The sequence below is a fragment of the Gracilinanus agilis genome, chromosome 4 (assembly GCF_016433145.1).
Source record: "Gracilinanus agilis isolate LMUSP501 chromosome 4, AgileGrace, whole genome shotgun sequence".
In the NCBI taxonomy this organism is placed as follows: Eukaryota; Metazoa; Chordata; class Mammalia; order Didelphimorphia; family Didelphidae; genus Gracilinanus; species Gracilinanus agilis.
Window position 1 is genome coordinate 470,494,604 of NC_058133.1, and position 27,207 is coordinate 470,521,810.

The window sequence follows — 27,207 nt, forward strand, 5'->3', positions numbered from 1 at the left end:
TCTTTCTTTCTTTCTTTCTTTCTTTCTTTCTTTCTTTCTTTCTTTCTTTCTTTCTTTCTCTACTTTTTAAAACCATTATCAAGTATTGCTTCGAAAACAGAGAAGAGGTAAGGGCTGGGCAATTTGGGCTAAGTGACTTGCCTAGAGTCATATACCTAGGAAGTATCTGAGGCCAAATTTGAACCCAGAACCTCCCATCTCTAGACCTGGCTCTCCAACCACTAAGCAATCCAGCCACCCATTATCAGTTGATTTCTAAGGCACATTATTAATGATGGAATCTAAAGTGAGATTTATTTTATGAACTATATCAAGATCTCAATCTTGCAATATTTACCAAAATCATAATAGAAAGAGAAAAGCACTGACATAAAATTTTAGTCTATATTTTTTAAAAAAATATGTCATCTGAAACATGCCAATCATGCAAGTTGGAAATCATCTGAGCAATACTGGTATAGCATCTGAATAAAATGATTTTTTCCCATTGATACAGTGGTGAGTTTTAGAGGATCAGGTAATTTGTTTCCATGTGTTAAGGGATGCCTCATTTTAATGACACAATGCCTGGTTTCCATTTCAACACATAATACTGGGGTGGGGGATTTCAGTGGTAACACTTCATATGTTATTCCATTTCCATTATATAATGTTTCTAATTCAGTGGTTTCAATTGCTTTAGTAACCAAAGCTTTCTTTAATGTCATTCCAGGTTCAAGAGAATTCTCTGCAATAATACTCAGATGGACAAATTTCATTTCCAAGTGTTTGCTAGAAAACGACTGAGGATGAATTCAAATATTTGTTCAAAGATACCTAAACACATACTGTTTATGTGGACAGTGCCAGCAACTAAAACTACATTTACTTCAATATGGAGAAGCTGCATACTTCAATCCATGGTAATCTAAGTTAGTTAAGAAAGGGAAATTCTTCTTTCACCAGAGATTGTAAATGAAGACTCACCAGTTCTAAACCATAACAGTCCATCACATTTTGATTGGATGTATTATGGCAAAATTTTGATGCAACTACATGGTTCAATGGCTGGACCTAGAGTCAGAAAGACTAGGGTTCAAAGATGAATTCAGACACTTACTAGCTATGTGACCTTGGGCAAGTCACTTAGCCCCTTCTTGAATAAAACTGGATAAGGAAATGGCAAACTACTCTGGTCTCTTTGCCAAGAAAATCCCATGGAGAATCAGTCCCCAAGGTCACAAAGCGTTGAACAAGACTGAGTGACTGAACAACAATATTTTAGCTTGACATCATCCCAGAAATGATCTGGTCCCCATTCATCCTGGGATAGGCCCCCAAAAAAGGATTCTGAGAGTTGAGAAGTTCAAAGAAGCACTGGCAGAATTCTTCTCCCAACTTTGAACAATCATCAAATTGATCATACTTTTCTGCTTTTTTTCTCTTGCTCATTTAGTATGATGTCTTCTGTATTAAGAATGCTCTCCAGTGATTCCTTTACCAAGTTCATCTCTGTCTTGTTCCAGTGATTTTTTTTTGCATAATGAACAAGATGTGTGTGTATGTTTTAATCTCTACTTTATGTCTTAGTAACAACTCTAAGACAGAAGGGTAAGGGCTAACCAAATGAGTTTAAGTGAATTGCCAAAGGTCACACTGCTAGGAAATGCCTGAGGCCATATTGGAATGTAGGCCCTCTCAACTCCAGGCCTGGCACTCTATCCATTGTGCCACTTGGATGCCCCTAAGATTGTGTTTCTCAGAAACTTGGAAGTACTCCATTCATGACTAGATTTTAAAATATGACTTCTTTATATACTTTAATTTTCTTCAAATGTTCCTTGGCACTTTGTAAGCTACCCTAGGCATGTGAAGACTTCTCCTGCTGAAAGGTTGGATGAGAACAATTTGCTTCAACGGCCATGAAGTCAGGTGAAGGAGATGCTGTGGAATGCTTATCACTCAGTCACATCTCAAAGATACAACACTTGTCTACTGTATCCTGGGCCATCGCCAGTCATCTTGGCTTTTGTCTTGCCCCTGGATTTAGATGACCCTGGAAGAAAAAATGAGACTGATCCCTGTCTCACTTAAATTCAATTACTTGCAAGTCAAGACATCACCCTGTTAATGTCATTGGTCCTCTTAAAAAATGAAAGATGAACAACAATACTGCATGAATGGCATCTTTGCAATCCTGAGATTGAACCAGGTGTTGGTAATAGTGTCACAAAGTCCAAGAATTTTGGAATTAGTGACCTACAGCCCTCTAAGTCTGTCTTGTTGAGCTCTGATAGATTAACCCTTGAGCAAGGTAGAGTGGGTTGGGGATGTGGCTGTTATCACTACCACTGTAAAGTGCTTTACAAATATTATCTTATTTGATTTCACTACAACCTTAGTAATAGGAATTTTTATTATCCCTATTTTTACAGATGAAGAAACTGAGGCAGATAGAGTTCAGATGACTTTTTCATAGGTAGTAAGTATGTGAATCAGAATTGAACTCAGGTCTTTCTGACTCCAAGTCCAGTGCTCTATCTAGATGCTACCTAGCAACAAAAAGATTCATTAGTATAATTTATTTGTTTTCTTTTAACCCTTTGTAAATTGTTGCTATTTCACCGTTTTGTCTTATATCCCTTAACTGTTGGGAAGATCCCTCCCTATTTCCAAAATTTTTACTGTTCTGATTAGCCAAGTGAAGTAGTTTTACTTGTACTACCTGGTTTTCATAGTTAATGGGAGGAGGAAACATTCATTAGGTGGCCTAGTATGTTCCAGGCACTAAATTTTGCTCCTCATTAAAACCCTAGAGATGTTATCACTCCCATTTTACAGTTGAGGAAACTGAAGCAGACAAAATTAGTTGCCTTGCCCAGGGTCACACAGCAAGGAAGTATCTGAGCCTGGATTTGAACTTGGGGCTTCCTGACTCAAGGCTATGAGCTCTGTCTTTTGTGCCAAGTAGCTGCCACACAGATTACAGGATCCTAAGCAGATATGAGGGAGAAGCTACTCCCAGCATCCCATTCAATCAACCACTGACTCATTATATCTGGAAATGGGAGAACTGAAACATCTCTGATAAACATCAAAGAAAAGAACATTATTGGGGAAAGTTTTTAAGCAGTAAAAGAGGATGAGATGCTAAACCCCCTCTTTCTTCTTTCCTTTACTTCACTCTCTTTAGTATTAATATTTGGGGATGTCAACCCCAGGGAGGCTAACACTTTGAATTAATATAAATGTTTGTATATTTTCCCATACATACTAACTGATCTATGATCATATGCCTCTGTAGTGCCATGGTAGGCAGCAACCCTCCCAAGATTCTCAGAGGACATCACAAAATCAGAAGAAGGAATTGGTATTGGCCTTTGAGCAGTCTGGGTGAAATGGACAGACCCAATCCTATTTAAAAATGTAAATGGGGGGCAGGCAGTTGGGTAGCTCAGTGGATTGAGAGACAGGCCTAGAGATGGGAGGTTCTGGGTTCAAATCTGGCCTCAGACACTTCCTGGCTATGTGGTCCTGGGCAAGTCACTTAAACACCCTTGCCTAGCTGTTACCACTGTTCTGCCTTGGAATCAATATGTAGTATTGATATTGATTCCAAGGCAGAAGGTAAGGGTTTGAAAAAAGGAAGTAAATGCTTGTTGATCGATTGATTAAATATACTACCCTCTACCATCAGTGGACTCTCATCAACAGAAGCAACATCATTATTAATAAATACTACTCACATTTCAACAGTATAGTGCCAGATTTCTTCCTCACAACACTGTGAATTGATAGTTCAGCTGTTATTACCTCCTTTCTTCTCTACCCATCTCTCTCTACATCCATTTATGAATGAGAAAGCTGAATGGTTAAGTGATTTTGCTTGTGGTTTCAAAATTAGTATGGGGCAGAATTGGGTCTTGAACTCGTATCTCCTAACTTTAAGGCCAATGTATTTTCTCCTTGGAACTTCATGGTACAGCTGCCGTGGCTATTCTATGGCATGCAGAAATAGCTACTTTTAAATTTCAAGAGCTTACATTCCTTTGGATCATTCCAAAAATGTATCAAAAGCTTAAATTAATTATCCAGAATTCCAGTTAAGAAAATACTATTACATCTATTTTGCGGATGAACAAATAGGTATCTCTCGTAGTCGTTTATTATTTTTTCTCCTTAGTTCTATTTTTATAGCTTATTTAGCCCTAAGAATCATGATAGTAATATCCTGGCCCTAATATTCCATGCAAAAAAGGGGACTTTACTCCATCCCTGAAGAATTCCAACCAGTTAGTGAAGCAAGTTATTCCTTTCCTGAAACCATGCTGGTCCCCCTAAACTATAAAGTCCCTTGCCCTTCCTCTGTTTGATTTCTTAAAAATAGTTTCTAAAGATTTTAACCACAACTAAATCAAAACTAACCAGTCTGTAATTTCCTGGTATGTCCCTATGGCTTTTCTTTTCAAACAAATGAAGGGAAAAGATTTTTTTTTAAATGGCATTATGTTGGCTAGTTTCCAGACTTCAGAGGTTTCCACTGAACCAAACTGGAAAACGTCTGGTTTAGAGGCTCTCATCTCCCTTCCAGCTTCTTTTTTGCAGAGATTCTGGGTAATTCATGGCTATAGTAGTGGTGTATTATCAAACTGCAGAACTCTGAAGTAGCTGAAGAAAAGGCTATCAGCACTCCCTCTCCTTCCTTTTTTAGTTGTCTTTCTCTGTCTTTATTTCAAACAAATACCCAGCACTTGAACAGACCAGAGAAAGAAGGCTTCAATCTTCCAACAGATACATAGTTTATAAAACTAGAGAGGGAGAGAAGAATCCTAGGATCCTAGAACCAGAACTGAAGCACCTCAAAAACGTATTAGTTCTACCATCTCATTTCACGGACCAGGAAACCAAGTACCAAGGACATGAAAGCAACTTGCCTAAGGTCTCCTAGGCAGAAATGGAAATGAGATGCCAATTACAGTTTTCAGAATCCAAATGTACCACTTTTCCCACTTCACTACTGCTTCAGCTTGAATTCTTTAGTGAAATTTACTGATTAGAAAGCAAAATAATTAGAAGTCATTCATCTTTTCCCCCTAAAACCTATTAATTAATATATGAGTGTTTTGAATTCATCTGGAGTAAAAAAGTATATCTATGCCAACCAAACAAAGATTCGTTATTATTATTTTTAAACCTGGAAAGGTTCTGTCTTAGTACTGATTCCAAGGCAGAAGACCAGTAAGGGCTAGGCAATTGGGGTTAAATGACTTGCCCAAGGTCACACAGCTAGTAAGTATCTGAAACCAGATTTGAACTTGGGACCTCCCATCTCCAGACCTGGCTCTCTATCCACTGAGCCCCCTAGATACTGCCCCTTCAACAAGTATTTGATCTAAACTCTCTTTAGTGTGGTGTCATTATGTAAAATAACCAATCACTTATTTCTTTTACAGAGGCATCATTTTCTTTTGTTGATTTGATTCCTTTTCCAAGTTAAATTCTCAGATGAAGTTGAATATTTTGGAACATACTTTAGGGTCTTGGTTTTTGACATTCAAAAAAATAATATATATGAGCTGAAGTAAAAAGAAACTGACATTGTAGGAAAAACACATTCTCCTTAGACCATGATTAAATTGAAACATAGGGTTGAAAGACTGAACACAAATTGGTCACTTAGAAAGCATGATTAATAACTGGTGGGAGAAGTTTTTTTGGCAAAGCAAAGGTTAACAGATGACTTTCTGGCAAAATTCATGTCTGTGTGAAGTGGTACCTAGACCTGCTATCCTTCTATTACAAAATTCTCTAACAGTAAAATTGAACAACAGAGGGAAAAGGCCAAATGCAATATAGGATTTAAATCCAGATCTTTGACTCCAAACTAGCTTTTATTTTTCTCCTTGCAACAGAATTCTTCATGTAGCTACTAGCCTAATTTAAGACCCTTATTATCTCACAACCTCCTCACTGATCTCCCTGATTGCAGTCTCTCTCTTCTCTACTCCCTCTTCCTCATAGCTGCCTAAGATATTTTCTTAAGGCACATGCCAACTATGTCTCCTGCTCAAAACCTCTAGTGATTCCTTATTGCCTAGAGCATAAAATGCAAATTTATTAGCTAGCAAAGAGGCAGCCGCTGGTACATTGGCTAGTAGAGCACCAAGCCCTGGGGACGGGAAGACCTGAGTTCAAGTTTGGTTTCAAACACTAACCAGCTTTATGACCTTGGGTGACTCTTTAATCTTTTTATCCCGGTTTTCCCAACTGTGAAGGGAGGATAATAATAGTACTAAATAATAGTTGTTGAGAGGATAAAATGAAATTATATTTGTAAAGGATTTAGTAAAGTACCTGTCACATAGTAAGTGTTATAAAAATACTTCCTTCCTTCCCTCCCCTCAAAGATATGGGAACGAGGTATTAAATTTGTTCTGTTTGACCTCAATGGGCAGAACCAGGCTATCATTGTTGGAACTGGCCAAGAGGCAACTTTAGACTGGAAGTTAATAAAAATTCCAGTGGTCTGATTTGAGGAACAGTGAGCTACTCCTTCTTGGCCATTTTCAAGAATGACTTCTTTNCTTCTTTCCTTCCTTCCTTCCTTCCTTCCTTCCTTCCTTCCTTCCTTCCTTCCTTCCTTCCTTCCTTCTTCTCCTCCTCCTCCTCCTCCTCTTCCTCCTCTTCCTCCTCCTCCTCTTTTCATTCTGCATCAATTCCTGGAGGCTGTTCTAGTTCACATGGAATTCCTCCAGTTCATTATTCCTTTTAGCACAATAGTATTCCATCACCAATAGATACCACAATTTCTTCAGCTATTCCCCAATCGAAGGGCATCTCCTCATTTTCCGATTTTTTTGCCACCACAAAGAGCATGGTTATACATATTTTTGTACAAGTCTTTTTCCTTATTATCAAGCATGATTTCCTCATGTATGGAATGGTCTAATTAGATGAGGTCCCTTCTAGATTTCAAATTTGGTAATTCTGTGATGAATTTGTCATCTCATCAGTGAGGTGTTCTCTTTATTGTATAATTTTGTATAATTCTTGTCTTACCTTTAATTTTCCATCTATTAAACTTCCTGGAGAGCTTCTTCTAGTTCTTTTAGTGTTCACAGGTGTTCATCAAATAGACAATACTTATTTTCACCTAAGCAATGCTGTTAAATCCCTTCTATAGACTTGGCTATGTTATTAATTTGAGTATTAAATCCTTTTTAGGGAGTAGTAGTTTTTAGGCTATATTATCAGAGATTCTTAATTAATAGAATACCTAAAAGTTTTTCAACTTAAGTGATTTTTTGGAACTTACATTAGAATTCCTTTTTTTTCCAATTGAAAAAGAAATTAGAGAAGAATGAGATTATAGATAGGGAGACAAGAAGGGAAGAGATTAAAATAGTTCAAGTGAAAGGTAATAGGGTTCTGAATTAGAGTAAGTTAGGAGGTAGAGAGAGTAATGAGAATTACTGTGGAGGCAAAATTTATGACACTTGGCAAGTGATTGGCTATTGGGCAAGTGAGAGAGGATAGAGTCAAAGATGGCTCTTGTGTTTTAAATTTTCTTCCCCGGAGAATGGTACTACCCTAAAAAGAAATAGTGAAATTTTTTTAGTGGGAAAATGATGGTTAGTTTTGGGCATACTGAACTTGAATTGCTGACAGTACATTCAGAGTGAGAAGTCCAAAAGAGAATGCAGGATTTGAATTCACTGAAGAAATTAAAACTAGTTACATAGAACAGAGAATATTCAAAGAGGTGATAATTATAGGCAAAGAAGTTGAAGAAATCATCAAGATCAGAAGTCTACAGAAAAAGACTCAATGGTGGGAAGTTGGATGATGAACCTGCAAAGGAAACTGAGAAGGATCAATGAAGTATGGAGCTGGAGCATCAAAAAAGGCAATGGAAGACAGAGTCCAGAAGGGAGGGTCAGTCATTAGACTAAGTACTAAAGAGAATTATTGCTCACTTTCATGGGTAATTTAAGTAGAAGGGAAGAATAAGAATCAAATCGTTAGGAGTTGAGAAGTTAAGCAATAAAAACAGAATGGAGATTTCTTTTTTCTAAGAAGTTCACAGTGAAAGGAAAGAAAAACATAGAAAAAAGAGCTTTAGGGGGAATGGCAGGTTCAAAGGATGGGTTTTTATGGATATTTATAGTTAGAGAGAAAGGAGACTACTTCAGTAAAGAAAGAAGCAAGGACATTAGAGCAAGTTCCTGGAAGAAAAGTTAAGGATGAGATTGAACACACAAATGATCTTGGGAAGGGAGAATAGCCATGTCATCCCCTGAGTCTAGAGCTTTATATGTATTTTAGTTTCTGCCAAAGACTTAACTTGATTGTTCCACTTGATCTTTGGATCATGATCACAAAGTGAGAATATCCCTTTTTGAACAACACTCATCATCTAGATCAGGGGTCGGCAACCTTTTTGGCCATGAGAGCCATAAATGCCACATTTTTAAAAATGTAATTTCGTGAGAGCCGTACAGTGCTCACAGTGTGCACTTCTGTAACAGCGCCTGAAAAAAAATTGACTTTATGGCTCCTGCAGAAAGAGCCATATCTGGCCCTCAAAAGAGCCAGATATGGCTTGAGAGCCATCTGTTGCTGACCCCTGATCTAGATGTTAGGAAGTTCACTTATTGGCTAATGTCTGATTCTAATGCGATTTCATCAGTTTGTTGTTGTTGAGCCATTTCAGTAATGTCTAACTCTTCACAATCCCAAGTGATTTGCATAAGGTCACATAGCTAGTAAATATCTGAGGCCAGATTTGAGCCCAGGAAATTGAATCTTCCTGACTCTAGCCCAGCACTGTTACCATTCAGCTGCCCTTCCCCTATCAGTTTACTCAGAATTTTCTCGCAATGTTTGTCACTCAAAGTTTGGGGTCATTGCTTTACTGTATTTGTCTAATATAGACATGAAGTTCAATTTTATAATTATTTTCTCACAAAGTTCTATCCAGGTCAAGAACTTGTTTCTCATATCTAAAATTCAAGCCTGGACTTCTTTGGGTTCATAGGATTTTATTGTAATAATCATATCAAGTGCTCTCATTGAAATAACTACAAAGTTTTACACTATCTCCTTTGATCCTCATAACAACTTGTAAAGCAAGGAATGTGAGTTTACTAATCTAATTTTACAAATGGAGAAACTGGGGCCCAGGTAGGCTAAGGAACTTACCAAAAGTTGCATGTCTAGAAAATGACAGTCAAAATTTTATTTATAACTATACTTAATGGCTTCTATCTAAGGCAGAATTATACTTGGGCAATAAAACAAATCCATTGGCATTTATTAAGTCCCCTGTATGAAGAATAATCACTTGATTATCTAGAGTACTAATGAAGTCACAGAATTAGGGTCAATAAAAAGGAAAGAAGGAAGGAAGGAAGGAAGGAAGGAAGGAAGGAAGCAAGGAAGCAAGGAAGCAAGGAAGCAAGGAAGCAAGGAAGGAAGGAAGGATAATCTAGTTTAACCCCTTCATCTTAAAAATGAGGAACTGAGTCAGAAAAAGAAAGTAGCTATCTAAGGTCACACAGATAAGACAGGTGAAGAGCTGAGATTTGAATTGAAGCTGTTCAGCTACAAGTCTAGTACTTTTTCTATTATTTCATATAGACTCCAAAGCAAGCAGAAGATGTAGTTTCCTCTAACGAACCTTACTCATTCCATTTTTAAATTCTGCTTAATTTCAGGTAGGTGCCAAAGAGTATTTCAGTATTAGTGGCTAGTGTACTAAGTTTTATACTATCAGAATCTAAAGTCTCTCAGGTATTTCAAAAGGACTGATGAAGAATTCTGGTGAAAAGGTTCACTATGGTCAAAAATCTATACCAATAGCTAGGCCCTCTCCTGGAACTAGGTAATAAATGAAGGTTAAAATGCTTTGAAAGGTACCAAACACTCTAAAGATATCCAGAATTACTATTACTATTCTTTCTCTTTTGAAACAAGATTTCTACCTGAGGAAAGATATTATAATGTACTTTTATCACAACAATGCTTTGAAATGAGTAGTGGAAATTTTATTATTGTCCCCATCATATTAATGAGGACACAGGCTCAGAAATTATTTTTTTCATTGTCATCACCATTTAAGTGGCAGGATCAGAAATGCAGAAACTTAGATATCATTTAGTCCATCTGAATAAGATTCCACTCTAGAGCAGACCTGACAAATAGTTATCCTGACACTACATGAAGATCTCCAAGGAGAGGGAACCCATCCCCTTCAAGGTCAGCTTATTTGACTTTTGCAGAATACTAAGTATTAAGATGTTCCAGACAACCAGGCTAAATTTTAATCTCTATAACTGCCACCTAGTAATACTAATTTTAGCCCCAGCAAAAAGTAGGAAAAGACTCTAACTCTCCTTCCACTGGGCAATCTCAAATTCTTGAAGATGGCCACCATGTTCTCCCAAAGGCTCTAAATTATACATCTGCACTTCCTTCAAACAACTTTAATTAGGGAGTTGTCTGGAGCCCTTTCACATTCCTCATTGTTCCAGAGTAGAGAGCTAACTAAGTCATATACTCTTTCCCCTAAACCATACTGTCTCATCTTTAGAGTTGAGAATTTTCTAAAAAAGAAAAGAATCTACTATTAGTTGAAGAGCATTTAGTCTGAATTGCAAAAGAGGTCATTATAGTATGGATAAACCATTTCCCTTTTTATTTTTCCTTCCTTCCTTCCTTCCTTCCTTCCTTCCTTCCTTCCTTCCTTCCTTCCTTCCTTCCTTCCTTCTTCCTTTCTTCCTTTCTTCCTTCCTTTCTTCCTTCCTTCCTTTTTTCCCTCCTTCCTTCCTTCCTTCCTTCTTTCCTTCCTTCCTTCCTTCCTTCCTTCCTTCCTTTGTTTGTTCATTTGTTCATTCATTCATTCCTCTCTTTCCTCCCTCTTTTCTTCAGAAATACTTACTAAGCACTTCTTATGTGCAATATATATGATGCTGGCCTCCACAGAATAGGATAAGGGGATGCAAAGATCAGTTAAGACATTATGGTCTTTTTATGAGTTAGTGTTATCTCTCCCACCTAAGAAAAATTTTATTTACCTGATAATAAAAGAGAAGAGCAATCATTTTGCAGTGTACCTATAGAACAACTTGCTGTACATTGGCTTTGGGCCATTCAAATGGATTTTCAATGAGACCCCAAAACAATCCAAGTATTTTAAGTAGTGATGAGTGAATGGATCTGACTTTGGCATCATATTGCTAAAAATATTTAAGAGTTCCATCAGACCAGTTATAAATCTTTGTCTAAGTGTAGCTCCATTTCCACAATCAAGGTAAATGAAATTCCCACACAAGCAAATGAAATATCCAGACAGGTAATATGTGAGCAGAATAAAAATGGAAGGTTAAAATAGCTTTGGCTTGTTACAGTAGTGCAAATGTGATATTATTCTAGTAAATAAATGGCATGCAGTAGGGCAGCAGAGCACAGGGGAAAAGACACAAGATTTGGAGTTATGAGTTCTGGGTGTGAGTCCTGATTCTACCACCAACTAATAGGGTTCAAAGAAGGGTAGAAGATTGGGAGAAGCTTCCATATTTTTTTGTTTCCTAATATACAGCCTGTGTTAGAGTGCTCAGAAGAAAATAATTACCTAAATGCAAACCATTATTTTCATCTAAAATACTTAAAGTGTGATTCAGGTTGATTCTTTTCTGTGCCCATTCCTCCTTTTGAGTTGGCCTTCATTCCTCACCCCCACCCACCATATTTCACAGCTCTTCTTTTACATGACAATTGAAAAATATTACTAGAAAAACAATTCTTGGTAAGTACTTGACATATCAGTGACTGGTCAATGATTCTGTCTTCACAAAGTAAGAACAGTAACTTTCCAATAATCAGATTTTTTTTGTCACTCAGTCAATAAGTATTTATTTTTATTTTTTTTTAAATTATTTGTTTATTTGATTTAGAATATTTTCTCCATGGTTACATGATTTGTATTCTTTCCCTCCCATAGCCAACAAGCAATTCAACTGGTTTTTACATGTATTATTGATCAAGACCTAGTTCCATATTATTAATATTTGTAATAGAGCGATAATTTAAAGTCTTCATCTCCAATCATATCCCCATCAAACCATGTCATCGAGGAAATGTTTTTTATTCTGTGTTTCTATTCCCACAGTTCTTTCTCTGGATGTGGATATCGTCCTTTCTCATAAGTCCCTCAGAATTGTCCTGGATCATTGCATTGCTGCTAGTAGAAAAGTCCATTATGTTTGATTATGCCACAGTGTATCAGTCTCTGTGTACAATGTTCTCCAGATTCTGTTCCTTTCACTCTGCATCAATTCCTGGAGGAATTCCAGTTCCCATGGAATTCTTCTAGTTCATTATTCCTTTTAGCATAATAGTATTCCATCACTAGAAGATACCATATTTAGTTTAGCCATTCCCCAAACGAAAGGCATCCCCTCATTTTCCAATTATTTTTGCCACCACAAAGAGCGTGACTATAAATATTTTTGTACAAGTATTTTTCTTTATTATCTCTTCGGGGTACAGACCCAGCAGGGGTATGGCTGGATAAAAGGGCAGGCAGCCTTTTAAAGCCCTTTGGGCATAGTTCCAAATTGCCTTCCAGAATGGTTGGACCAATTCATAACTCCACCAGCAGTGTATTAGTGTCCTAATTTTGCCACATCCCCTCCAACATTTATTACTTTCCTTTGCTGTCAAATTAGCCAATCTGCTAGGTGTGAGGTGGTACCTCAGAGTTATTTTGATTTGCATTTCTCTAATTATGAGAGATTTAGAACATTTTTTCATGTGTTTTTTGATAGTTTTGATTTCTTTATATGAAAATTGCCTGTTCATGTGCCTTGTTCATTTATCATTTGGGGGATGGCTTGGTTTTTCCAACAATAATTTATTAAATAACTACTATGTATAGAATACTGTACTAGACAATGGGGCTATAAAAGCAAAAATGAAAGTCTCTTGCCTCAAGAAGCTCACATTTTATTGGGACAGGGAAATAGTATGTATACTCAAAAGTATAGACAAACCATGTATAAGAAAATATAGGAGAAATATAAGTAACTGAGTGGGGAGAAGGAAAGGTGTTATGTAGGAGGTGGTTTTTAAATTGGGATCTGAAGGAAATTAAAGGGAATCTAAGAGTCCAAGGTGAGGAAGTCAAGCATTCTAGGCATTAGGAACAGCCTGTACAAAGACACTGAGATTGAAGACATACTATTGTGCATAAGTAACAGCAAACTGGTCAGTCTGGCTAAAATATATTGTGTATTGAGAACAAACAATAATATATATATGTATACACATACATAGATATATAATTATTATTTAAAAACCCTTATACCAGCTTCCCTCTTGAAATCAATAACTGTATATTGGTTCCAAGACAGAAGAGTGGTAAGGGCTAGGCAATGGAGGTTAAGTAACTTGCCCAGAGTCATATAGCTGGGAAGTGTTGAAGGTCGGATTTGAATCCAAGACCTCCCTTCTCTGGCCTGGCTCTCAATCCACTGAGCAATCCAGCTGCCTCCATCATTATTTTTAAAAGACAAGATCATCTAGTCCATCTTGCAGATGAGAGAACTGAATTCCAAAGAAGTCATATGACTTGCCCTAGGTCACACAATGTCAGAAGGAAGATCTGAATGAGGTCTTCCCACTCCTGTCCTCTATCCACTGTATATGTTTTTGAGAAATCAAATTCTCTGTGTGCCTATTTGGAATTTCACTTTCCTTAAGAAGATTTAGTGGGAGGGGACAGCGGAATGAGCTTAAGACAGCAATGAGCTCACTGAATCATGAGTAGATAAATTGCCTTGAAAGTCGAGGTTCTTAAATTTCCTTTTTTGAACCCCTTTGGTCATCTGGTGGAGTCTATAGACCCCTTCTAAAAATAGTGTTTTTTTAAAATCCTTACTTTCCATCTAAGACTCAATACTGTGTATTGGTTCCAAGACAGAAGAATGGTAAGGGCTAGGCAATTGGGGTTATGTGACTTCTCCAGGATCACACAGCTAGGAAATGTCAGAGGCCAGACATAAATCCAAACCTCCTGTAAAATAATGTTTTTAAATGTGGAAAATAGTAAAAAAAAGATTATGAAGAATCAATTCTACTTTAATATAGTTATCCTGATAGGAAAAAAAAAGTTCAAGGACAACACTGGTCCTTTATAAACTCTTGCTCTTTAGAACATATCTAAATTTCATTTATTATTTATTTCTATCAGAGACCCCACTATCTTTTTTTATTTTATTTTTTTAAACCCTTAACTTCTGTGTATTGGCTCATAGGTGGAAGAGTGGTGAGGGTGGGCAATGGGGGTCAAGTGATTTGCCCAGGGTCACACAGCTGGGAAGTGTCTGAGGCCGGATTTGAACCTAGGACCTCCCATCTCTAGGCCTGACTCTCAATCCATTGAGCTACCCAGCTGCCCCCAACCCCATCATCTTACCTTCTTGTCCGCAGCCCTTCGTAGTTCATCTTTTTGTTTGAGATTCATCAGCTCATATTTAATGAGCTTTCCAATCAAAGGTGTGGTAAGTGGTTCTCCAGCAGCCATAATGGCTCTTGCTGCAGCTATTACCTGTGGAGAGAGAAAGATCATTATAGCAAAAAAAAAGTCATCACCTGAATGAACAATGGTAACACATTTTTCCCAAGATTCTGAGAAAGATCGAACATTTCTATTTTATGATATATATGAATGGTAATGAGAATAGTAACTCATAATTACATAGTATCTTACAAAATCCATTGCTTTCAACAATAGTGTCACTACAATAGGTTCTGAAGAATTATAGGACATGCCACAGGGCCATGACAGCTGCATGATCATAAGAGTAAAAGGATACAAGTATTTATTAGGTGCCTACTGTGAGCTAGGGACTGGGCAACACATTTTATGAATATTATCTCCTTTGATCCTGACAGTGACCCTAGGAGGTGGGTGCTATTATTATCTCCATTTTACAGTTGAGGAAATTGAGGCAGACAGAGGTTGAGTGATTTGTCCAAGTTCACACACAGCTAGTTAAGTACCTGAGGGAAGTTTTGAATTCAGGTTTTCCAGATTTCAAGTCCAGGGTTCTATCTTCTGCACAATCTAGCTGCTTCAGAAGGGCCAAGTGGAAGTACTTGCTTTTCATTTGTTATCCCCATGACTTTGGGCAAGTTATTTAATTTCTTGAGCCCTCATTGTTTTTAGAAAATGGATATAATACATCTGCAAAGTGAGGCAGTACGAGAGAACTGGCCTCAGAATCAGAAGGACCTGAGTTTGTCTTGACTCTGATATATTCTAGTGATCCAGGGCAAACTACCAACATTTCAGTGTGTAGTTAACTCTCAAACACATACATATATACACACATGCATGCATATACATATATACACAAATTTATGATCTATAACACAGACATGTAACATAAAATATATGTATTTAGACATGTACGTATATGTATAGTTAAGGATATATTGAATATATATATAAATCTGAAGTCTGTATAGGTAGAAATTTCCATCAAGGGAGTTTCCTATACTGATGAAATCAAAGACTAGATCCCACAACACCCCTCCATACAAAAAAAAATCTTTCATGGTTTAACCTTTAGACAAAATAATATCATGAGTAGGACAATGGACTTGGAATTGGGAAAATTTAGGTTCAGATTTCTTGTCAGACCTCTCCTCATTAGCTCTGTGACCCTTGGCAAATCATTAAATTCCTATGCCTCAGTTTCCTCATATTTAATGGCCTCCTTCAAGCTCTAAATCTATAATCCTGTGGACTTTGGCACAATTGTAAAAAATAGAATGAAATAACACACATAACCATAAATATTATATGAATATGAGTAATACTTATTCATCGAAGACTCAACGAATATGAGTTGAAACTTTTCAGATAATCTACTCCAATATGTGATTAAAACAACAACAACAACAACAACAACAACAACTTTAAATTAACTGAGTTCTTTGGCACATGAATTCTTTTCCAAGGTCCAGATGCTTCTCCTCTGAGGATAGCCACAGACCACCATACTGATGCAGAAAGAAAAGGCATAGCATTCACTCCTCCAATTTGTAGGAAATTAGCTCCATGTATCAGGAAAGGTTGTTGTTTTCATTCTTTAAAAAATAATCCGAGAGGGCAAAGTTTCTAATTACAATTTGTTAGTGCATGGTACAGGGCATTAAAAAAATACACAATTATGGGAATATCTAGGTTAGTCTATCTTCCATATTTTGGTGACTAAATTCAACTGAGAGATAAAAGCTGCTTCCTGGAGAGGCGCCATGATTATGGGTCTCCCTACCCCCTCTCTCTGCCATTTAATGCTGATCCTGTTGGTATGTAGCCTAATTGGGGTGAAATAAGGCTATTGAGTTTTCTTTGGGTGACGACAGTACTAGGAACATACAGCTGCATTGTCCAGATGTGTGGCATTGACAGCCTGTTTTATGGCTGTATTTTTTACAACTTGTTTCCACTGCATTTCATACAACTCACTAACATCTGGGCCCTTTTCCTTGGAGTCCCATAACCACTTTATTTACTGCAAAAAAAAATAATAGAATAAACGTTAGAAATACCATTAAAAAGTTGTTACAAATTTCTTTCTGTTCATGTTATCTTCTTACCAACATTCACACACTGTCAGAGAGCAATTTTAGTTGTAACAGTTTTTCTACTTTTGTTTTTCAGTAAGCATCAGATGTATTTATAAGCTTGGGATGAATTAGGTGTTACTAAAATGTTCTGACATGTTGCTTTCCACTACCCAATCCCTTCCACACCGCCCCCCCCAAAACCCTCCGAGCAATTACACGTGGGCGCATATGGTGTCAATTTCATCCATGTCAGACTCAGACACAATGACCAGGCACACAGCATCGCACTGAACTGTGTCTTGTCTGAGGTTCCTACCACCATTTGGTCAGGGTTTTCCTGCCTTTTTTTGTCCAGTCTCTTATGGTTTTTTCGTCCTACCAAGTGAAACAGCCAAATAAAGCACAAGAAAGAGGAAGGAGGTGGGGGAAGTAAATGTATATGTGGGGAGGCGAGTGGGAAAGAGTGAGGATATGTGTTACCTCTAACTGTAGAAGACTCTATGCATTCAACCGTGCCAAAATGTAACTAGAGAACTTATGGATCTGATTATGATTTCTTATGATGAGTTAGCAATAGGGGAAAAATTGTGGGAGGGCATCTCTTAAAATTCAGTTCTTCTGTAAAAAAGAAAAAAATAATTTGAAAGAAGAAATCAAGAATCAAAATCAATTGGATAAATGCTAAATTGGATGACCTGTAAGTTGTTTTTTTTTACCTCTAAATCTATTTTTCTAAGATCCTAATAATTTGTATTTGTAAAATGCTATTAAGTTTACAAAATATTTTCCTCACAATCACCTATGAAGTGGATATTGGGAGCATCCAATCTTCATCTTATAGATAATAGGGAAACTAAGGGATGATTTGTCCAACTTTAAACCTTATAATGAGTCATTAGTTAGTAAGAGGCAGAGCTGGGTTTTGCACCCAAGTCTCGGGAAGTCCAACTCATTCAATGTCTGGAAAAGAAACAGAGTAGATTCAAAGAGATTCAAAAATACTTACAAAAAAAATAAGATAAACCTCTATAACACAATTTAAAAAATATTTACCCTGGACCATGAAACATAGAGCACACCTGGGCAGAACCTTTTGGAAACAAGCATAGCTTCAGGAAGAACAGGTCTAAGATGCAAGGAGGTCTCCAGGGACTTGTGAGGTTGCAAGAAGACTTGTAAAATAAAAACCACCCACTTGGGGCTGGCCCTGGGGGGAAACCTCAGGATTGGTTTAAAATGGTACTTGTAGCCATTTGCCAGGAAAGTTCAATTTCTTGCTGACAATCCTGCTGCACTGGGACAATCTATGTATCAAAGCTCAATCTGTTTGCCTTTAAAAACACAAAGATAGCTTTAACTGTGTGTCTGGCAAGGCTTTAAATAGAGTGGAGAGACAGTGTAGCTGCTAGGTGGCGCCATAGTGCATGAAGCCTTGAATTGAAAGTTAGCCTCAGATACTTAGTAATTGTGGGACTCCTGCTTGCACTTACCTTGTCTGCCTCTGTTTCCCCAAGTGTGAAATAGCACCTACCTCCCAGGGTTCTTTTGAGGATCAAGTGAGAACACATTTATAAAGCCAGATTCTCTTCTACCCAATGTGATAGTGTGGTGAGGGCAGCTTGAACAACCCTCAAATCATGAAAGTATTCAAGTGCTAAATATTGGAATGGCTGGTGATGTGGGCTTCTGTGTCTGAAGTGATTGAGGGGAAGCCTCTTTGGAAACCTGGTGATAAATTGCATGTCTCTTGAGTTACCATCTAGGTCTGTATTTCAATAATTCTGCAATGTATGCTACTTCTCCGTACTGAAATTTCACCAAGCACAAGAAAATATCTTGATTCAAACCACTCATGGGCCACAAAGGTATTTTCTGTGCTGTCTGATTTCTGTGAAGTAGATCTATAGGGAGTGTTGGGCTTACAATCAAAATATGGCATCGTTTCAAAACACAGTAAAAGCGTGTTATGATGACAGGGTCTGATGGGCAGGCAGGGGGAAAGAGGAGAGACACAACGTTGGTAAATTCCTGCCTTTCAATCTTATATGAGAAAATATGTTTTCTGTGGTTCCAAGGGAGGAGGAAGGGAAGGGACCTGCCTAAAATAGCCTTCCATAGGATCATGAGGGCTGAGCTGGAAGTGACCTCCAAGGGTATCAGTTTAAACCCTTCCCCTAAGATTTTCTAATTGGCCAGGGTTTCACTTTACTCCTTACATGTCACATCCCTTGACTATCTCTGGTCAGGAATCTCGCCTGCCATGCTGGCAAATTAAGACACATGACTGTGATGATAAGTTTTCTGGGATTGGGTTGGGGGTCCCCTAAATATTTATTTCACACAAGGGAGGGGTCACAGACTCTCATTTGTGGACAATTTCATAGAATCTGTGAACTTAGATGGGAAATTATTACTTTATTTATTTATTTAAATTTTTAAATTTTCAATCACTTCTGCCTGAAATTTGGCATATCCTTCTATTATGAATGTAGTTAATAATAATAATTTTTGGTTTTTGTTTAATCATTTAGTTATGTCTGACTCTTCATGACCCCATTTGGAGTTTTCTTGGTAAAGATACTAGGGTTATTTGCCATTTCCTTCTCCAGCTCATTTGACAGATGAGGAAACTAAGGTAAACAGGGTTAAGTGACTTGCCCAGGGTCATACACTAGAAATAGCTAACATTTTATATAAGTGCTTCCTAGGCCACTTAAAGTCACTATACTAAGCACTTTACAATTATTATCTCATTTGATTATAACATTTCTAGGATGGAGGTTCTATTATTATTCCTATTTTGCAGATGAGGAAAATTGAGACAAACAGAAGTTAACCAGATTGATGTAGCTAATGAGTATCGAAGGCTCCCTTTGAACTCATATCTCAGATAGAAAGCTGGGTGATGCAGTGGATAGAGAGCTGGGCTTGAAATCACGAATATTCACCTTTAAGAGTTTGAATCTGGCCTCAGACACTTATTAGCTGTATGATCCTGGACAAGTCACTTCACCCTGTTTGCCTCAGTTTCCTCATGTATAAAGTGAGCTGGAGAAAAAGTGGCAAACCCCTACAGTATTGCCAAGAAAACCCCAAATGGGTCAAAAAGAGTCTGAAACAACTCAACAACAACTCACCACTTAGCTATACCAACAAAACATTTTTTTAGAAGGTCCCCACAGGCTTAACCAGAATGCCCAAATGGTTCATCCTCCTTGCAAAAGTTAAGAACTTCCTGTACTAAAAGAGTCATGCCTATCATTGTTGGGGTACTTGAAAGCATGGGATTTAGAGTTGAGAAGAGTTTTAGAAATCACAGGATCGCAGATTTAGAGCTACAAGAGACCTTGGAGGATACAGAATTCAATAATCAAATTTTACAAGTCAGGAAACTAAGGCACAAAGAGGTTAAAGGACTTGTCCAGGATCACACAGTTACTGAGCGTTTTGTTTTTTGTCTCCATGTCAAGCACTCTCTTCTCTATCACCTAACTGCCTCATTTAGTCCAGTTCCATCATTTTAGAAAATGTAGACAAGATGAAGGCATTTATCCAAGATCATAGACCTGGAAGGTAGTAAAGTCAGATCTCAAACTCAGGACCTATAACTCTAAATCACAGCTAACTCTTCCCTGTAGTGTCTCATAATTCCCTGAACCAAAGAACAGATCTATCCTCGCCTCAGTAGACATTTTTAATGAGACACAATAGCCAACTTATTTCCATATTTCAAGAATTTGCTAATAGTGTCAGAATACTCTCCATCGACATGGCCACAATCAATTTTATACATTATCAAACAGCCACTGTGTTGCAGAATGTATTATACTGATTTTTAGACTTCATATACATCATTGGGCCCATACACGAGTTCATTAAGAACAAATCATAACACACCAGACTTTTAAAACTTTTTTTGGACAGGATAGGCATACTGATAGATAAGAGGAATGCCAGAGATAGAGCATATTTAGATTTTAGCAAAGCATTGTCAAATCTTATCCTTATGGACAAGGAGAATTGTGCGTTGGGTTGTGGCAAATGAGATGGGTTCATTAAATCCAAAGAATGTCAGTCAAAGGTTTCATAAACTTAAAGAGTGTACCTTGTAGAGTGACACTGAGCTCTCTCCTTATCTTATTCTGTTCAAATATTTATCTATCAAAGGCATAGATGATGTGCTTATTAAAACTGCCAATGACAAACAGCTGGGAGGGTTAGCAAATATGTAGTTTTCATGGAATAAAAATCCAAGAAGTTTTTGTTATGCTGGAATGTTGGACTGAAGTTAACATGATAAAATTATACATCGATAAATACAAAGTTCTGTACCTGGCTTTTAAAAAGTCAGCTGTACAAGACAATGATGATGAGGAATTAATGTAAAAAAGTAGGTTTTTTTTAATAGACTAAAGATTCAAGATGAATGGTAAACTCATTGAGATTACAAGACACCTCAAAAATTTTTTGACCTAATCTGTGCCTAAAGAGGAATTTCTTCTACAAGGTCAATAAAAATCACATCATCCTGAAGGAATTTGAAAACTCGTATCTGAATAAGAATTCCCACAATATCCCAGACAAATGTCAGTCTCTACTTAAAGACCTCTAGTGATGGGACAACCTGCCTAGTCCTCTTCTACATAGCTCCAATTGCTGGGAAATTTTTTCTTACATTGAGTGAATATCTACTTCTCCATAATTATCACTTATTTTTCTTAGGTCTAACCAATTAGAACCAAGCAAAATAAATTTAATTCCTCTTCCACATGTCAAGTTCTTAACATCTACCCAGTATTTGACCTCTACTCTTGTCTTTTCTTCTCCAGGTTAACCATCCTGGTTCATTCAACCAAAACTTGCATGAGTTTTGAGTTTCCTCACCATCCTGGTTGTTCTTCTCTGTTCTACAGCTTGTTAAAAAATGTGACTCTCAGATATAAACAGAGCATTTGTTTCTGCATTTCATGACCAGGGCAGGGAACAGAGACCATCTCTTCCTGCATTCAAGATACAATGCCAGATTCAAAACCAGGAATGGAATGTCAGAGCAAGTGGTATGAAAGATACCATAAGCTGGCCTGCATCATCTTGTTGAAAGGGGGAGATAAATACATTTGGAAGAGACATATTCTAAGAAATCAGGAGGAAGCCCTGAAGAATAGGAAAAATCATCTGGTAGCTTCCTGTCTTATCTAATTTTTATGATAAAGAAGTGCCAAGGTTAGTTATTTCTTCATAATTTGTGTTTGACAAGTCTGATTATAGGGAGCAAGGGGAGAGGCTGGAGTAGAAATCCCTTCACCAAAAAGAGAGATGCTTTTGGGGAGGGGGCTGAAAGAAAGCTTGAAACCACATTCAACTCAAATGTTAAAGTAATATTGCAGAATGATAGAGATGGAGATCCTTGAGATCATTTAGTCTTAATCTTTTTGTTTTTCAGATAAGAAAATTGAGGCCAGAGAGAGGATACAATTTGCTTTGGGTCACAGAGGAAGAGTGACTCAATTATTGCTAAAAATAAGACTTAGCAGAAGAAGAGACAAAGAGCTCAAATTTCAGAGACTTATAGATGATTAAGCATTTGAAGGGATCTTAGAGATCACTTTGTCCAATCATCTTGTTTAACAGAAGTCTAGAGTTAGTGTCAGAATAAGGACTAAGCCCGTGTCTTAACTTAGTACAATGCTCTCATATCATTATCATCATCATCATCATCATTTATATGGCATCTATTATGGGCCAGTAAAGTGCTTAATCCTTTATATTATCTCTTTTGATCCTCACAACATCTGTAAGAGTTAAATGTAAAAACCCATTTTACAATTGAGGAAATTAAGGCAAATAGAGGTTAAATGATTTGCCCAAGGTCTTACAGATAGTAAGTGTCTGAGGCCATATTAGAACTCAGACTTTCCTAACTGTAGGCCCAATACTCTATCTACTAGGTCTCCTAGGCTGACTTAACAACCAAGTTGCTGAAATTTGGTCTTCTGAGATATGACCCATTAATCAGTCAATAAGCAATTATTAACCACCTACTATATGCCTATTGGCTTCTCTGGTTACCCATTCTGGGGAGTGCAGTCCCATAATCTCTTTTGGGGGTATAAAGAGCCTAGATCTTTCTAGTATGGTACCCATACTCCATAGCCTACAACTGCTCTCTTCTTTTCTATACTTGGGAAAGGGGGACCATGACTCTCAGCACTGAGGAGACCAGCATGGCTGGGTTATGCATCTGGCCAGACTCCCTTCGTCATTCTTAGCTTGGTTCAGAGATGGACCCTTAGACATTTTGGGGAATCTCACCAGTCAGTCCCAGATCCATTATAGCTCTCTCATCCCCTACCTCTTCACCATCTTACCACCACTATGGCCTGTCATGGTTCTTTCTTATCATCAGATATTCTGGTTCATTTCTATCTCTGCACTTTGCATTTGTTATCGCCACCTATGACCTAATTATTTCCTTTGGCTCCCATCTAGGGACTCCATGAAACTCAAACCAGATCTTGAGAGTTGGTTGTTAAATTTTCAATGAAAAAACACAAATGAGGACTTGACTTGCTGTTTGTAATTGTCTTATTGTTATTGTCTTAACGTAAGGAAGTGTTGGAGAAAATGTTAGTAATGCTGAACTGTTCTATTTGAGGGCAGAAAGGAAGGGAGGATCAGAGCTAAGACCCATGGGGAGAAGTTCCTGGCAGACAGATTTCAGTTTAACATGAGGAAAAATTTCCTAACAATTGGAGCTGTCCAAAATCAGAATGGATGAGCTGCCTCCCAGGACAGTCTGCTCCTTTCCATTGAAGGTGTTTAAGCCCTGCTTTTACGATTCCTTACTTGGAATGCTCTAGGTGATATTCATGATTGTTTGATGTCATCAATCCCTCCTCTGTCTACCACACGCTTTTATTTTTTTGTTTTGTTTTTAAGGTCAAATAGGTTAGTCTTTAAACAACCCTGCTTTGGTCAAAGGATACTTGGAATATTATGTGTCTAGTTTGGAGTTTTCATATTTTAGAATTTATAATCTTCAAAAGTTGCTTAGAACTCTGAGAGGTTAAATGAATTCCTGCAGCTCCACAGCTATTATATGTGAGAAACAAAATTTGAATTTGGGTCTTCTTAGTTTTGAGGCATTTCTCTATCTACTGAATTAAAGACTATCTTTCATAGATGACTATACCCTAAAACCATATTGGGCAGCTAGGGGGCACTGTGCATGGAACACCAGACCTGGAATTAGGAAGAAGCCTCTTCCTGAGCTCAAATTTGGCATTAGACATTTATTAGCTGTATGACCCTGGGCAAGTCACTTAACCCCAATTACCTAGCCCTTACCACTCTTCTACCTTAGAACCAATACTTAGTATCAATTCTAAAATAGAAGGTAAAGATTTAAACAATGTTTTTTAATCATTCTATATATGAGAGTACATTGACATTTATGTATTCCTATATGAACAAAAGAACTTAATATTCTCAGACTTCTGAGTTCATTCTACAATATGTACACATGCAGTAAATAAATGTTTGTTGCTGTTCATCCTAGAAAGCATTCCAGTCTTCTAGAGGCTTCATATCTAATTTGATCTCCTTACAGTCTTTGGGATCAAGATCAACTCAGCTGGTCTGCAACAGATGGAAAACTCTGAATTTGAGTCAAGGGAGAATGAAATCTGCCAAAGATACCAATTGGTACAGACTGTTAATAAGGTCAGAAAGGTCAGTGTGGTCAAACTCAAATAGAAATGGGGGTCACTAATTTGTATAAGGATCCCTCTGGACTAGACGTGTCTTAGTTTTAAAATGCATTATCATTTTTTGTTTTATTGTACTTTAATTTACTTTGTTAGATACTTCCTAGTTACATTTTAATCTGGTTTGAGTGTCACTTAGGAGGATTGCGGGCCACATGTAACACCTCTGTGAAAGGCATTCAGTTTTCCATATTCAGTCTCTTACTAGTCAACATATTTCCTTAAGGAAAACAGGAATCAGGCTGAATATTTAACAACAATATTTATTCAAAATTTATCCTAACTTCTAATACTTTCACCACAAAACAAAATGAAGAGTGGGGGGGAATTTGGGGAGCCCCAGAGTCTTGGTTCCTTCCCTAATGTGGGTTTTAAAATTAATATTCAATACTTGAATTATTATATTTAATAAGATATATTAAAACAAAAAGCTAGAGTAAAGGCAAGGCTCCCAGACCGTGCTTGTGGAGAAGGGAGGAAGAGGGAGGAGCTACAGAACTTATAAAACAATAATGTGACCACGCAAACGTGGAGGCACAGGAGAGATTAAAGGGAATTTTGGGAAATACTAAGGGACTTGTGAGGGATGAAGTCTAAGGTTCAAAATCTCCATTTATACTCTTGGCAACCATTTTTAATCTTTGAAATTCTTGCTAGTATTTGGTAAAAAGCATAAACGCGTCCAGTTTTCAAATAATCTCAAAGAAGGGACTTCAATCTATCTAGTTCAACATGCCCATTTGAGAAAACCAAGGAGGTGAAATGCATTGAACAAGGTTCCACAAAGACAGCCAAAATCTGAACTCAAATCTCCTGATTCTAAGACCACTGAAGACTTGATTCTGAATCCTGAGTTTATCCATTAACTAGCTTTGTGATTTTGGGCAAATCACTGAGCCTCTCTTGGTCTTAGTTTTTTCACCTGTAAAATGAAGAGATTGGAATCAATTTTAAGCCTTTACGGTCCCTTTCTCATTTAAATCTATGGTCCCAAAGGAAAAAAAAAACACTTAGATGAATGGGAGGAAGTTACAGGGAGGTAGATTTTGTCTTATTCCAGTAAAGAATTTTCTAACAATGAGAATTGTCCAAATAAAGAATGGATCGCTTCCTAAAGTAATGAGTTCCCCATCCCCTAAAGGGTTCAAGCAGGGGGCTACTTCTCCGTGATGCTTTAGGTACGAGTCTGAGTGGGCAACCTCTAGATTTCCTTCTAGCTCTAACATATCATGACTTTAGCACAAAAGGAGAAAGGATAGGAGTAGGAGAAACATTTTCACACTTCATATATCATGACAGGAAAATAGTACCGTAGAGCAACCCCATTTTTGTCTGAGTAGACTCTGTATAGGCATAAAAGGCATTAAAGTCCTAGGCTCCATCCTGAACATACTCTCCAACCAAGCGAAGGTTTACCAAGTGCCCAGATCCTTCGCTCTGTGAGTTTATAATAATGATAAATAGCTACAGCAGGTGACTCCCTACTCATTTGCAGCTGTCCCTAATTAAACTGGGATCCATCTCCTGACAATGTCAAAGCTGTAAAGTAATTCCATTCACTGGCCTTCTCAACATCTGTGCTGAAATGAAATAATATTTGGCAGTAACAAGGAGTCACTGAAACTAAATAAACAACCCTTTTCAAGACTGCATAAAAGTCAGGAACATAATAATATTTGACAGGGATTAAGACCTCTTTGGGGGTTTGAGGAAGTTTCAGGAGCAGCAATAATAAATACATGGTAGGTAAAACAAAGATTCATGTTATAACAGACATGTGTAATTTGAAATATGATAAATTTCCCGAGGGAGATGTGCATTTTGGATGTCTAACCTGAATATGTCAAAAAAGCAACAAGAGTACATGCTAGAAACCTTTTCCTGCAATCACTCTTTGAGGAAGTCAAAAAAGCAAATCTTCCTTTGGTAGCAAATAAGAGCATAGTGTGGTGAAAAGAGCACTGTCTTGTGGAAATGTAAGGTCAGTGTGGGTCCCAGCTTTGCCTTTTACTAGTTGTGTAACCTGGGATAGATCTCTTAGCTTTTCTGAGCTCCAATTTCTTCATCTGTATAATGGGAATAATGAATAAGTGAATAAAAAAGAATTTATTAAGGACTCCTTGCTATTGCTCATTCTTTTTAGTTGTGTCTGACTCTTTATGATCCTATTTAGGGTTTTCTTAATGAAGATACTGGAGGGGTTTGCCATCTCCTTCTCCAGTTCATTTTACAGGTAAGGAAACTGAGGCAAACAGGGTTCAGGGACTTGTCCAGGGTCATACAGCTAAGTATCTGAGGCCAGATTGAATCTCAGAAAGAATGCCTCTCCTTAATTTGCTAGTTCAATTCTCACAAAACAGACTCTGTCATGCAGTCATATTTCAAGTCTTCAAGAACTGAGTCACCTTCACTCTACAATGAAGTATCAGAGTAGTGTTTTGTGGATGTACATATATCCTAATATAAAAATACATATGACTGGGCTAGAAATTTTTCATGGTGCCTTTCAAAATGCTATATGCACACAGATGTAAATACAAATATGCTTCAGTGACATCACTAAGAAATTAAAACAGAAAATATCAGTGTCATTGGATTAAACCAGGAAGATTTCCTGGAAGACAAACAGCTTTGCTCTACCCATTTCCATTCATGAACTGGCACAATGCCACATTTCTCTCTCTCTCTCTCTCTCTCTCTCTCTCTCTCTCTCTCTTCCTCTCTCTCTTCCTCTCTCTCTCTCTCTCTCTCTCTTCCTCTCTCTCTCTCTCTCTCTCTCTCTCTCTCTCTCTTTCTCTCTCTCTCTCTCTCTCTCTCTCTCTCT

The 27,207-nt window shown here is 37.5% G+C and overlaps 1 protein-coding gene and 1 pseudogene across 1 annotated transcript in view; both read right to left on the minus strand.

Moving 5' to 3' along the window:
* Positions 1-27,207, minus strand: part of SPAG17 (sperm associated antigen 17) — a 260,151-nt gene that overhangs the window by 165,311 nt on the left and 67,633 nt on the right. The window contains exon 4 of the mRNA XM_044675536.1: positions 14,456-14,587. Within this exon, the coding sequence (XP_044531471.1) occupies positions 14,456-14,587 (132 nt within the window). The remainder of the gene's footprint in view (positions 1-14,455; positions 14,588-27,207) is intronic.
* On the minus strand, positions 423-1,489 carry LOC123244653 (annotated as a pseudogene).